The sequence below is a fragment of the Mytilus galloprovincialis genome, chromosome 4 (genome assembly GCF_965363235.1).
Source record: "Mytilus galloprovincialis chromosome 4, xbMytGall1.hap1.1, whole genome shotgun sequence".
Taxonomy (NCBI): Eukaryota; Metazoa; Mollusca; class Bivalvia; order Mytilida; family Mytilidae; genus Mytilus; species Mytilus galloprovincialis.
In genome coordinates, this window is record NC_134841.1 from 103161409 (window position 1) to 103177244 (window position 15836).

The following is a 15836-nucleotide window of genomic DNA, read 5'->3' on the forward strand; positions in this document are numbered from 1 at the left end:
AAAACTCAACATTATGTGCAAATGATAGAACAGAACTATTAACATGCAAAAATCGATCAAAATTATTATTTGAAATTGAATTTTCTGTTTTGCATTTATTTGTGTCAAGCAGTTTCGATCATTTTCAGCAATTTATCTCACCCACGAATCAGACTTTGTAATCAGTTAAATGTTTATTTCCACGGTGGCAATGTTCTTTGAAAATGATTGAGTTTTGCAACAAGAAGAAAATGGCATTTGCCGTACTTTTATTAATAAGGTAGACATTCGATTACACATTGTTGACTGTCAGTCCTTCAGTGCAATCAAAACAAATAGTTTGTTCGTGTGGCATTTACAATTTTAAGTGAATTTCATTTCTCTGATACCACTGGCACAGTCACAGAGTGACAGACACTTGACTGTCACTTGATTCTGACAGTGACAGTGTCGTACACTTTTTCTTGTTACAGTAACTATACACGCTGTATGGTCTTAAGATTCCTTATAACAAAAAATTACAACAGTGACTGCACTATATATGGTCTATAGACATGATAGATTCCTTATAACAACAAATTACACTGTAACTGCACCCTGTATAGTCTATAGATTCCTTATAACAACAAATTACAATAGATATTAATTAACAGACTGTTTTTTCTGTAAATAAAAATTAACTGATATTTTAATTTTCGGTAAAAAGCTGTAAGGAGCATGCATATTCCCGTATTCAAATTACCTGTAAGTATTACAACTAACCATATGACAGTCATGTGACTGATTGACCTTGAAGTTAACTTTGCATGCAAAAAGACCTCTGCCATATTTTTAGAAAATTTGTTAATTTTAGATCGATTCTTTTGGAAGGTAAAACTAGTATTAGTGAAAGGGTACACAAATGTGATATCAAATAAAAAAACGTTAAGGCCAACCTTAAAAATATGTTTGTTTGCAGTTTTCCGACTGTACCTTCAGACTGAAGGGTCGGTAGGTAGGAAAAATATTTTATTTTATCAGCCAAAATACAGTTTAAACAAGCAGTTACACTAAACCAAGTTTCTTGTGAAGAAAAAAAACATTTTAAAACAACAAACACTGGACATGCTGAAAACCAACATCAAATGAACAGACATTTTCAGATAAAAAACTTTTTAACCAAAACTGAAACTTTAACATAGTGTCATTATCCAATTTATGACATAAAATATGGTATAATTATTAAATACTGGAACACTTATAAACAAGGAATGTCATTATGACTAGAACTGTTTTAAAGAAATATATTCAGACATGTATGCTTCTTGACTAGAATGTTTTCATGAGTAGAGTATTTTCATCAGAAAAATGTAGATATTAAAGATTTATAAGACAATGTATTAAAGAGTGTATTTTTAATAAAAAAAAATAACCATTGAATCTTCCTCAATTGAAATAAACAGCTGCGCCATGAGCGCATGATACGCCCGACGTCTTGTGTGGAAGTTTTATGCAATAATCATAAATAGTTTCTGAGAAAGTTTTAAGCAATAACCATATATTGTTTTTGAGACACGGCGGGACATGTGAAACCCCCAACCCTGTTTTTTTTTTACAAAAAACTAAATATCACTAAAATAAAATTTTGAATTAAAACCAAAAAGTATACAGATCTTTAGATTAATATAACAAAGAAGTGTGTAAAGTTTTAAGCAATAATCATAAATCATTTTTGAGATACGGCGTGACATGTAAAATAAACAGCTGCGCCATGAGCGCGTGATACGCCCAACGTCTTGTGTGGAAGTTTTATGCAATAATCATAAATAGTTTCTGAAAAAGTTTTAAGCAATAACTATATATTGTTTTTGAGACACGGCAGGACATGTGAAACCCCCAACCCTGTTTTTTTTTTTACAAAAAACTAAATATCACTAAAATAAAATTTTGAATCAAAACCAAAAAGTATACAGATATTTAGATTAATATAACAAAGAAGTGTGTAAAGTTTTAAGCAATAATCATAAATTATTTTTGAGATACGGCGCGACATGTAAAAAAAACCTCCCCTGTTTAACAAAATACTCAATAAGTCCAAAATAAAGTTTTGAATCATCACCAAAAAGTATACAGATCTTTAGATTAATATAACAAAGACATGTGTAAAGTTTTAAGCAATAATCATAAATCGTTTATGAGATATGGTGCAACATGTAAAAAAACCCTCCCCCTTTTTTACAAAATACTCAATAACTCAAAAATAAAATTTTGAATCATCACCAAAAAGTATACAGATATTAAGATTAACATAACTAAGAAGTGTTTAAAGTTTTAAGCCATAATCAAGAATCGTTTTTGAGATACGGTGCGACATGTGAAAAAAACACACCCCTGTTTTAGTTACAAAGTGCCGTAACTCAAAAAGTTTTAATCTTATTTTCACCAAAAAGTATACAGATCATTTGACCATCATAAGAAACAACTATGTTAAGTTTCATGAAATTTGGATAAGTCGTTCTCAAGTTACGGTGCGACATGTTTACGCCGGACAGACGGACGGACAGACGGACAGACAGACACCAGACATTTGTATACCATGATACGTCCCGTTCGACTGTTTTCATATTTCTAACAATATTTAATTATATGTGATAAGGTTATATTTTTGCCAGGCTTTAAAGGGGCACTGGCTGTCAAATTCATTGTAACCGATTTGACTCAAATTCTCATATTTGGTTTATAACAATGTAAAACATTTATCCAAACTATCAAAAGTCTAAAATAAACAGTTTACAGAGCATGGGGTAGATAATATATAGGTTCGTTTCGTGTGTATTTTAGTCCAGACGCCATCTAATTACCTATCGATTTGACCTCAGATGACCATATAAGCGATGTAAACAAAAATAAAGATACAAATAGATTAAACCAACACGTGCAATTGCATTTTTATAGGTCTGTTTGATTTTATTCTATAGATTAAAAATAGATGTTTCTCATTGTTTTTAACCATAAAAGAATGATTTTATGTGCATCGAATTAGTTATCAAATGATTTACCGTAGTTTCACTTTCATTGTTGACATTCTTTTTCTTTAAATAACCAGTACACGTACAATGCATGCGTTGTCAATCTCTAGCTAGGGGTTAACTTGAAGTTCACATGAATACCGGTTAGAATGATGATGACGTTTTCACTTGCAAGTGAATCAGTCAAAAATTATGTTTAATCGCTTATTTCAACAAAATTAAAGGAAATTGATTGCTAAAAGCAAATTATTATTTCATTATTTCAATTTGATTAATGATTGATCTAAAAAAAATCATACTTTATTTTTTTATATATATCGTAGCTAGTGCCCCTTTAATGAAAACCAAAGAAATCTAAAGTTTGGGTGAAATCCATAGCACCCCATTAAAAGTAAATGGTCTGTACTGAAATGTTTTTAATGCATAAAAAAATTGGCAGCATAGCTCCTAAGGACATGTTTTAATTGAATTCACACAGGCCACACAGTTTGGGTATATTTAATATTGTAAGAAAGAGAATAATTGCAAAGAGTGGGGCAGCCCCCCTTATCCTAAAGGAGCATACTCATTGCAATCGAAGATAGATTTAATATACTATAAATATACTCTCTCTATATAATATAGATATAATATAGAGAGAGTATATTTATTTTTCAAGCTAACCATTCATTTTCTCTACATCTTTGTGTAGTTAGGGTTGCTTCTTATTGATTTGGCATGATCTATATCCATTAACATTTCAAATGAGCCCTTCCTCCGTACAGGCGTGTTTACAGATATCCATGAAGATTTAAGTCACGGAGGAGTGGTTTCATCTTTGTCGTCTTCACAACGATTTGTAGAAAATATGCCATACTTCAAGCTGCTGTCGAATTATTTAACCACTGAAATTGGTTCCATAAAGTCAGGCTCCACAGATTCTGTACCCGATTTGTTTGAGACAGAATGGTTATCGTGTCAGTTATGAATATCCGCTGCATCATCGTCAATGATATCATCACACATCATTACATGTGCCTGAATCTGTATAAACAGTTTACTAATAAACTTTTTTGTTTGTTATTTGTCTTAAAATTGACACGAGACGACAGCGTAAAGTACTCCTCCGTGACTTCATGGATACCTGTAAACAATTTTCATGTGCTTTATCATTAAATGGTCACATGAACGCTTGACGGGAAGCTAAGAAAAACCGAACTTGAAATGCGTAATTGACCCAGACTTTAAATCATTTCCGGAAAGGACCCAAAGTTCTGGATCGCGTCAATAGAAGTATTAAAAAAAATTTCTTCAAATTTAAAGCAATAAAATTTTCAGTCGGGAGGATTTTCAAGGGTCGGTCGGTAAACTGCAAACAAACAATATTTTAATTTAAGCCTAATACTTAATTATAATAACTTTATTTGGAAAATCTTTACCACACTTGTTATCATTTGCTATTGTTACTAACTATAGCAGATGAATATAACGTCACACAGTCAGCGCAGCATACGGGACGTGAAAGTAGAATTAGGTCGAAAACGTAAGACGGTCGAAAACACAATACGAGACGATACCTTGTAACAACATCTATTTTGTTATGTCGGGTTCTTTTGTGGCCAGGACTCCCTGACTAATAAACATATCTATTTCAGATCTATTCATCATATATCCAATAGTGTGAAAGGTAAATAAAGTCTCCTGAATTGGAACAAAATGAAATACTCTAAGAATGTGTTGGGGATAATCATGTTTGTGATTTTGTGCTATATCTTAGTCTGGTTACAATGGTTAAATATACATTGGAAAGTCAGGTTATAAGGATGTTTGTGGCAATGCTACCAAATACATGGTTCTCATAATCTGATCATTGCTGATACAAATACAAAATGTGGACTTCAAGAAAACTGAAGAAAATTATATGTATAACTTATCTATATCTGTTTTTCAGCTTTTCTGTGATAACATTGATAGTAAAGAGTGTGTGGGCATCAACAGACTTCCAAAAACTTAGTAAGTAAAGGTAACATTATGTTCATTTACAGATAAAACAGGCCAGAAAAAGCATTTAAAATGATAGTCCGTCGGAATGGGACGATAAATGGCTGACCCGTGTTAAGAGAGAGCCATATCTCTTGCACGTTGCCCTTGTAGATTTTGAAAAAGAGCAGGCTGAGGGACGCCTCCGGGTGTGAGAATTTCTCGTTGCATTAAAGACCTGTTGGTGACGTTCTGCTGTTGTCTGCTCTCTGGTCGGGTTGTTGTCTCTTTGGCACATTCCCCATTTCCATTCTCAATTTTAATGCCGCTACAAGGCAGCACTCGCACCCGCAAAGTGGAAAGGGATTAATATAAGTTGCAAAACTTGTTTCCCAATCCACTGTAATTAAATATGTTTAAACTAAACTTAAAATAATATGCCCTTGTGCTATTTTCAGCTGCCATTATATCAATATCAATATCAAAGATTTATTTTTTCCATTCTCCCTTTACAATGTTCTAATACAGTACATGCAGTATAAAAATTCCTAATAAATGTACTTTCTTATCTATATGAGTGGTTGTAGTCTGTTTTAGTATAACAAAAAAGAAACAATCAAACGATAGAAATTAGAATCACAAATTTGTAGCATGGACCTCTATAAAAAAAAAGAAGAAGAGGCTGGGAAAAGGATTTACAGTAAAAGTCACACAGATTTGTTTTTCCTTAAAAGCTTTTCTTATTTTTTTCACAACATGGTAAATGTACAATATTTTGTACAATGTATTTTCTGGTTTATGTGTTTATACATGTAAATGTTTGATTGTTGTATTTATTTTTCAGTATCCAACACAACAGCATGTAAAGATGTAGATATAGTTAATACTCAGACTATGTGTTTATACATGTAAATGTTTGATTGCTGTATTTATTTTTCAGTATCCAACACAACAGCGTGTAAAGATGTAGATATAGTTAATATTCAGACTATGTGTTTATACATGTTAATCTTCGATTGCTGTATTTATTTTTCAGTATCCAACACAACAGCATGTAAAGATATAGATATAGTAAATACTCAAACTTGTTTTAGATGCAGTAAAAAAGAACTGGTATGTCTAATAGAAATGATTAAATAAGAAGATATGGTATGAGTGCTAATAAGACAACTCTCCATCCAAGTCACAATTTGTAAGAGTTAACCACAACTTAACCATTATTGGTCAAAGTATGGCCTTCAACACTGAGCCTTGGCTCAAACCAAACAGCAAGCAATAAAGGGCCCTAAAAATGACGGGCATAGGACATTTGAGCGAAAAAGAAAAAAGCACATAGGGTCATTTGAGCGCCGACTTCATAGGACATTTGAGCGCCGGGATATTAACCTTACCTGAGTTTTCAGACAGGACATTTGAGCGAAATTTTCCCTGATAATTTTACACGAATTAAGATTTTTTTTTAAAAGTAAGAAAAAAAAGTAAGATTTAGTTATAAATATTTTTTATTTTATTTCACACCCGAGTAATTCGACCGGTTCTGGCTGGTTTATGTAAGTGAAATCCTAAGTTGATCTCTATTTACCAATCAATTCTACTATAATTCATTGGCTATGCAAATTTTCTTTGTTCTAAAATTCTTATATATATATCTATTAAGTGAAATGTCCCTTGGCACTTGAAATCTTAATACTAATAATACATGTACGTGTTAAAATGGATATTATTTTGACCGAGACTAATAAGGGAAAAAGAAGCCTTGTTTGTGACAGTTTCCGATATAGAGTGGACAAAACACTAAAAGGAGAAGAAATATCCTGGAGATGTACAGTAAGTACCTTTTTTTACAAATTTAATGTTAATGTAAACTACTTGTTCGTCTGTTACGCTTCAACTTCCATAACTTCTTTTAATTTTGATTTATATCTATATCATTATATGTCTATCTTATACCTCCTTTAGATTAATTTTTTAACACATTTGAATATAAGCTACCACATATAGGGTTAGGTATCAAGGCTCCATGTTGAAGGTCGTACTGTAACCTATATAACATTGTTAGGTTGATTTTCTAGGCACTTTACAATATTCATACAATACACTGTAAAAATTGTGCTTAGAGCCTAAACATGTTTAGGAAAATGTTTAGAAGCTAAACACATAAATGTCTGTGGTGTTCCCATTCTAAACATGTTATGAATTTCATTTCATTTCATTTCATACTACATCTTATTTTTATGTCTTGCAATAGCAAATGAAAAAGCATTTAAACACTTCAATTGTATTTGTCCTTTCAATATTTTTCAGGCAAAAGGTTGCAAAGCAAGACTGAGGACGGATTGTACCGGAACCGTTATAATTCAACAGAAAAATACTCATAACCATGATACCAGTGATCGTGACAATGAACGTCACTTGCTGCGGGTACGATCAAAAAAAAAAGCGGATGATGATATTGCTCAACGTCCTTCAAAAATTATCCGTACAGAGTTACAGAACATGGATGAAGCAAATCTAAAGTCTGAAGACATTGGCAGCGTTTCAAAGGCTATATATAGAAAGAGGCGTAAATCTCACCCTGCACTTCCTAAATCTAGAGAGGAAACACACCAATCATTAAAGAAGATTAATATTCAGTCAAATAAATTTGAAAATTTTGTGCAGTTTAATGATGAACAAACTGGTATAATTATTCTTACGTGTCCAACCAATCTTGAATGTTTATGCAGTGTGCCGGAAATTTTTATGGATGGTACTTACAAATATTGCCCAAAGTTCTTTAAACAGTTATATACTATTCATGGCTATAACAAAGGAAATTATGTCCCTCTTGTATTCTGCTTACTTCCTGGAAAGTCTGAAGAAATTTACGTGAATTGCTTTTCCTCAATTGTCAAGCTATGTTCCGATCAAGGTCACACACTTCAACCGAAAGCAGTACACGTCGATTTTGAAGAACGGGTAATGAAAGTTATGAAGGATTTTTTCCCGTCTATAGAGATCAAATGCTGTAGGTTTCACTTAGGCCAAGCCTGGTGGCGAAAAATCCAGAAAGTTGGACTTAGTCAACAATACAAAGAGCTTGATTCAGACATTAGTAAATGGCTTAAAGGGATTTTTGGGATAGCCTTTTTAGCTCCAGACGAAGTAGCCGACTGTTTCGTAGAAGATTTTATGGCCGTTGTACCTAACGACAAGCCTTGTATAGAATTTGCAGATTACCTGACTGATACTTATATAACAGATGAATCGTTATTTCCCCCTCATCTCTGGGCCGAAGTTCCATCCTCGTTAAAACGTACTAACAATGGGCCCGAATCATTTCATGCCCATTATAACGAGCAGTTCTATCACAGTCATCCATCAATTTATATTTTCCTTGACACTATTATCAAATTGCAATCTGTGACTTACATAAAAATTCGGAGTTTGAACATTGATGCACCGCAGAGCCGAACAGAAAAGGAGAAGGAACAGAATCTCCGGGATTTGCATTCGAAATACTGCCAGCAGGAAATTACGAGGGATTTTTATGTCAGAAGCCTGGGATATAAGTTCCAAGCCCGAACAGACTTGTAAATAATGCCGTTGCCGAGTTTTATGTTTTATGACAGTGCTTTGTTTTTAGTGCTTTGTTTACAATTAAAAGATGTTTTAATCTTTTTGTTGGTAAACTCCTGTTTTATGACTGTGCTTTGTTTTTAGTGCTTTGTTTTTTACAATTAAAATATGTTTTAATCTTTTTGTTGGTAAACTCCTCATTTAATGAACTATATTCGTGGTGTGATTGCCAATAAGACAATTCTCTATCCAAGACTTGTTTTCGCTCAAATGTCCTACGCTTATTCTTATTTTCGCTCAAATGTCCTAAAATTTAGGCGCTCAAATGTCCTATAATTTGGCGCTCAAACGTCCTTTTTTTTTTCGCTCAAATGTCCTGTCAATGCGCTCAAATGTCCATTGCCGAAAATGACTACCAGGTAAATTTTTCGTAAATTGTTTTAGTAAAACCTTTCAAACAGAAAAACCAACAGTCTAATTCATATAAAAAAGTAGAAAGAAAAATACTTACATGTCAGACTTATGAACCACATCAACAAACAACTACCACTGAACAACAGGTGCCAAAGGTTAGAAATATATTGTTGAATATAGCTTTGCAATTTTTTTGGCAAGACAAAATATCCCCTAAGAAAAATAAACAATTTAGACAAGCTGCCATACAACTAACATTTGAAATGACCTCTTAATACAGCAGATATTCAATCTACTACCCAATATAAACATAATTTATTTTAAAAATAGAAAAAGATGCTTGCAATCATAGTGTAAAGATTTTTCTAGGTCTGTTTGATTTCACGAAATAGATTAAAAAAAGAAAATCATTGTTTTACCCTGTACCTGTATATGAATGTGGACTCAATTATAAATATTGCTTATTCTGATATTTTGAAAAACATCACAACATAGGCATAACGCAAACTTTACTGATTTCTCCTCCTTTTGTAGAGAGCAGAAGTGCCAGTATGTTCAAAAACAGGGTACAAACAGACAGTTCAATGTAAAGATGGAACACAATTTTGGAGAAGGTACATATTTATATCTAGCTTATCAGTTTGAAGAGGTTCAAAAAAAAAAGAGAAGAATGTGTCTAAGAAACACAAATGGCCCTGCTCAATTTTACAACTTTTTAATTCTTTTATTTTAAAAGGACCCAAGAGGGACAGAAGGATGGTCAAGGGTAACACTTAATGCCACCTGTGGCATTTGGTGTTAGTATAAAATCTGCTTTCAATCCAGTTTTGGAAAAAAAAATCTGAATTTATATTGAGTAATAGAAATAGCTTTACTAGTCTTCACAGCTAACCTCATCTGAAATAATAAATATGCCAATAAAAATGAAATCTCACAAAATTATTTCAGAATATCAACAAGCAAGGGACTGTTATGATAGTCGTTAAAAATTATGGGTACAGTAAACTAGATTTAAATGGCATGAACATTGAAACAATGGACAAAAGATCTTATTCTCATTGAACAAACATTAAGTTTAAATTTCTTTGCTGTCATGTTTTGTCACTATTACATATTATATATATTTTATATACCTTAAATGTCCTGAAACATGGACATTGAAAAAAATCATCTATACAATCGATAGAACACACATGATTTTATGGCTTAAGATTTGAAAAAAAAGAATGAATTATGTCTGAGGTGAAAAATCAATAACATGTAGGTAACAGCTGATTCTTCTTGATTTAAAGAAATGATTGCATAATTCAATTTGATTATCTTTTTCCTTTATAAAGATAGCTATACATCTGATGCAGATTAACGTCAGACATTTTATCTCAGTTTTTTATTTAGACATATTGTATTAATTCAACCATGTGAAAAAAATATTGCATAAGGAACATTTATTTCATCAACTTGTCAGATGTATAAGGAAAACTAAATTGGTTGTGCAAAAGTTTGTCAAATATGTGATACAGCTAGAAAACCGGTCAAACAAGCAAAAACACATGAAGAGGTCTTTGTTTTGACTTTATCATGTTAAATCATATTTCATATATCATATACATGGGGAAGTAACCTCATCTTATATATGACATGCTCATCGTAGACTTGAGTCTAGACAAAAACAAAAAATCCTAACAAAATATCATCACAAATTTGACCACAAAACTTGAAGAGACAGTGGCATTCCTTAATTGGGACTACCATACACAAAATATATGGAAGGGTTACACTAATTGTGTGAATACTCCAATACCTTGGTCGGTGGAATAATGAAATGATTTATGAACATATAAAACATAAAATAAAATCATGCCAAAGATTTAACACTTAATTCAATTAAACCTGTACGGTACATGTATTACAGAAAACAAGGCAAAATATTAGAAGTGCAACAATTCAATTTCAAAGCAGGCCCACTTTTAATGTAAGTGAGACCAACCAGTTTTAAATCTTCTTATTTCTTATACATTTGAACCTTTTATGTCTTTTACAGCTGTGAAATAACACCCGATATGGATGAGAAGAACTTCTGGATATTTTGGGCTGTTAATATAGTGATAGGACTTGCGGCTTTTGTATATGTCAGAAGAAGACAGAAAACATTGGATGGAATTCTTATGGAAAAAATTAATAAGCAGTTAGCCTCTGGTTTATAATAGACATGATAGATACTTGTGGCAGTTAATTGGTGGAGAAGGATTTAATCTTGTTTGTCAATATCAATTAAAACACAACTTGTCACACATTATCTGAGTTTTGCTGTTTGATGCATTATTCAGTAGTCTGATAAATTATTGTGATGGTAGTTTTCTTCATGGGATGTTGTTGTTCACAACATTATCTTGAGAATTATTCAGAATTTGCTAATAGGAAATTTAAGAGCAAGAACAATTTGTATTATTTTATACATTTTTAGATATTTCTGCTTTTGAATATTTGTTATCCTTTTCTGATGTATTGGTGATGAACATCTATACTGCCTTTCTTCTGGCAGTCCACCAATGTGTCCATATGTTCCATAAATGTTTTGTCACATTTTTCTCAGGAACCATAATCCCTTCCATAATTTTGTTATCAATCTCCATGTAAGCACTCTTTACAATGTAATTGTGATATGTTAACACATTCATTGTTATTAACTTTCTGTTTATTCAATACAATTCGTCCACAAAATAGCCATGTACAAATTATAGATCATTACATGTCATTTTCCATATTGGCCCTGGTATCAGCCCTAGACTCCCATATCAAGCCCTTTGGCTTGATATGGGTCGTGGGCTGATACCATGGACCGTATGGAAAATGACATGTAATAATCTATTTATCACATATTTTCAAGCAGGAGAAAAAAGATAGCATGTATCAAATTATGTTTGATATTTTCAACACAAATTCAAAAAAACATTTAAGGAAATTTTTTTAAAAAAAAATGTATCACAGTGAGTTAACAAAGTTCGTATCACAGTCAGTAAACAAAGTTTTGTGCAAAGTTTAACAAATAATTAACAGTACATATATTAATTCTCAGAATTATAAATATTAAACAACTTAAGGTGTTACATTTCCAATTAATGCTGAGGAAGAATACACCATATTGCTACTATGATTTGGAAATATATTCCGCTTGAACTTTCGATTTAATACAACAATCACTTTTCCATTGTGGCTTCATATATTTTCGAAATTCTTAATGATGTCAAAATTTTACGGGAACTTTTGTGATTTCCACTGTTGATTTTTACATTTTTTTCTACTACAGCAGATTCGCAACTTTCTAAATTTTTTTTCATTGTGTTCTCATTTTTCATTTCTTGTATGAATTTACATGCATCATCATTTGATCTGTGAGAAACCTCTCCTGATCGTCTAGCTGCTTCGGATGACAACTTGTTTACAAATAATTTTTGATTGAACTCTGGGGCTTGAAGAAATTGTCTTGAAACTGTATGGTGAATATAAATATATGGTTTGGAAGAATTTGTAATAATTTTAGAGAAAAAACTAATATTTAGACATGCTTAACAACTGGAAAATATTTGTGAATTCATTATCAATGTTCGCATTTCACATGTACATTTTTATTGCTTCTATCACAAATCATCATGATAGTATCTTGTTATTTATTATTGATACGTCCTTGAATTATTGTATATTTATTTGAAATAAAAAACTAAATTTAATTTAACTCTTCATTTTATGTTTTTTCATTTTTGCTGTGCAGAGAACCATACATAGCCTACATATTGTCACTCATGTCAAGCTGTACATGTACAACACTTTGACAAAATTAGGATGTGCTTATTTTGTGATATGTTAAAAGAGTCTGACATTGAAAATATGTAACCTATTTAAAAAAAATCCCCAAAATTTATCGGTTTCAACAATTGGTAATAGCATGAAAAATGAAAAAAATTGAAGTAGTACAGTCTATTTGCCCAAATTCATTAGATGTACAAATTAATACAGTTCTAGAAAATAAAAAGTTGCTTTGTCTTGCATACTGTAAGATGATTTTGACAGAAAACTAGAGGCTCTAAAGAGCCTGTGTCGCTCACCTTGGTCTATGTGAATATAAAACAAAGGAAGAAGATGGATTAATTCATGACAAAATTGTGTTTTGGTGATGATAATGTGTTTGTACATCTTACTTTACTGAACATTCTTGCTGCTTACAATTATCTCTATCTATAATGAACTTGGCCCAGTAGTTTCAGTAAAAAATGTTTGTAAAAATTTACAAATTTTATGAAAATTGTTAAAAATTGACTATAAAGGACAATAACTCCTTAGGGGGTCAATTGACCATTTCAGTCATGTTGACTTATTTGTAATTCTTACTTTGCTGTACATTATTGCTGTTTAAAGTTTATCTCTATCTATAATAATATTCAAGATAATAACCCAAAACAGTAAAATTTCCTTAAAATTACCAATTTAGGGGCAGCAACCCAACAACGGGTTGTCCGATTCATCCGAAAACCGAATAAACAACTTTACCCCATGTCAGATTTTCTCTAATGGCTGCGGTTTCAGAGTTATAAGCCAAAATCTACATTTCACCCCTATGTTCTATTTTTAGCCATGGCGGCCATCTTGGTTGGTTGGCCAGGTCACGGGACACAACTTTTAAACTAGATACCCCAAAGATGATTGTGGCCAAGTTTGGATTAATTTGGCCCTGTAGTTTCAGAGAAGAAGATTTTTGTAAAAGATTACTAAGATTTACGAAAAATGGTTAAAAATTGACTATAAAGGGCAATAACTCCTAAAGGGGTCAACTGACCATTTCGGTCAAGTTCACCTATTTGAAAATCTTACTTTGCTGAACATTATTGCTGTTTACAGTTTATCTCTATCTATAATAATATTCAAGATAATAACCAAAAACAGTAAAATTTCCTTAAAATTACCAATTTAGGGGCAGCAACCCAACAACGGGTTGTCGGATTCATCTGAAAATTTGAGGGCAGATAGATCTTGACCTGATAAACAATTTTACCCCGTGTCAGATTTGCTCTAAATGCTTTGGTTTTTGAGTTATAAGCCAAAAACTGCATTTTACCCCTATGTTCTATTTTTAGCCATGGCGGCCATCTTGGTTGGTTGGCCGGGTCACGCCACACATTTTTTAAACAAGTTACCCCTATGATGATTGTGGCCAAGTTTAGTTTAATTTGGCACAGTAGTTTCAGAGAAGAAGATTTTTGTAAAAGATTGCTAAGATTTACGAAAAAATGATTAGAAATTGACTATAAAGGGCAATAACTCCTTCAGGGGTCAACTGACCATTTTGGTCATGCTGACTTATTTGTAAATCTTACTTTGCTGAACATTATTGCTGTTTACAGTTTATCTCTATCTATAATAATATTCAAGATAATAACCAAAAACAGCAAAATTTCCTTAAAATTACCAGTTCAGGGGCAGCAACCCAACAACAGGTTGTCCGATTCATCTGAAAATTTCAAGACAGATAGATCTTGACCTGATAAACACTTTTACCGCATGTCAGATTTGCTCTAAATGCTTTGGTTTTTGAGTTATAAGCCAAAAACTGCATTTTACCCCTATGTTCTATTTTTAGCCATGGTGGCCATCTTGGTTGGTTGGCCGGGTCACGCCACACATTTTTTAAACTAGATATCCCAAAGATGATTATGGCCAAGTTTGGATTAATTTGGCCCAGTAGTTTCAGAGGAGAAGATTTTTGTAAAAGATTACTAAGATTTACAAAAAATGGTTAAAAATTGACTATAAAGGTCAATAACTCCTAAAGGGGTCAACTGACCATTTTGGTCATGTTGACTTATTTGTAAATCTTACTTTGCTGAACATTATTGCTGTTTACAGTTTATCTCTATCTATAATAATATTCAAGATAATAGCCAAAAACAGCAAAAATTCCCAAAAATTACCAGTTCAGGGGCAGCAACCCAATAAAGGGTTGTCGGATTCATTTGAAAATTTGAGGGCAGATAGATCTTGACCTGATAAACACTTTTACCCCATGTCAGATTTGCTCTAAATGCTTTTGTTTTTTACGCCCGTCGTCTTTTAGACGGGACGTATTATGGTATACCGTTGTCCGTCCGTCCGTCTGTCCGTCCGTCCGTCCGTCCGTCCGTCGTCCACACTTCGGACAATAACTCAAAAACACTTCCACCAATTTCCATGAAACTTAAGTGAATTGTTTATATCTATTGACGTAAGCTCCCTTTCGTTTTTTTTTAATTTCAGATTTTAAGTTTTGGATTTATGGGGCTTTATTCATAAAAAAGGGGGGATTTTCAACACTTCGGACAATAACTCAAAAAGGCTTTCACCAATGTCCATGAAACTTTGGTGAATTGTTTATATCTATTGATGTAAGCTCCCTTTCAATTTTTATAAATTTCAGATTTTAAGTTTTGGATTTATGGGGCTTTATTCATAAAAAAAGGGGGATTTTCAACACTTCGGACAATAACTCAAAAAGGCTTTCACCAATGTCCATGAAACTTTGGTGAATTGTTTATATCTATTGATGTAAGCTCCCTTTCAATTTTTATAAATTTCAGATTTTAAGTTTTGGATTTATGGGGCTTTATTCATAAAAAAAGGGGGATTTTCAACACTTCGGACAATAACTCAAAAAGGCTTTCACCAATGTCCATGAAACTTTGGTGAATTGTTTATATCTATTGATGTAAGCTCCCTTTCAATTTTTATAAATTTCAGATTTTACATTATCGTGTTATGAATTTTTATGCTTAAAAAAGGGGGGACTTTCCAATTTTGGGACAATAACTAACACTTTCACAAAATTTTATGCAACTTTGATAAATTGTTTATATCTATTGACATAAGCTCCCTTTCCATTTTTATAAATTT

General features: G+C 32.3%; 1 protein-coding gene across 1 annotated transcript; it reads left to right on the top strand.

The window, feature by feature from the left end:
- Window positions 1-129: 129 nt before the first annotated feature.
- Window positions 130-11453, top strand: LOC143073694 (protein JTB-like). Its single transcript, XM_076249438.1, has 5 exons — window positions 130-259; window positions 4918-4979; window positions 5983-6059; window positions 9453-9532; window positions 10960-11453. Exons 1-5 carry the CDS (start codon window positions 204-206, stop codon window positions 11120-11122), a joined length of 438 nt encoding a protein of 145 aa, XP_076105553.1. The 5' UTR covers window positions 130-203; the 3' UTR covers window positions 11123-11453.
- Window positions 11454-15836: the final 4383 nt, after the last annotated feature.

Coding starts and splice junctions, on each gene's coding strand:
- LOC143073694 (XM_076249438.1), top strand. CDS start 204: ATGATTGAGTTTTGCAACAAGAAGAAAATGGCATTTGCCGTACTTTTA. Junction 4,980..5,982: donor AACAGACTTCCAAAAACTTA/GTAAGTAAAGGT, acceptor TTTATTTTTCAG/TATCCAACACAACAGCATGT. Junction 9,533..10,959: donor GGAACACAATTTTGGAGAAG/GTACATATTTAT, acceptor TGTCTTTTACAG/CTGTGAAATAACACCCGATA.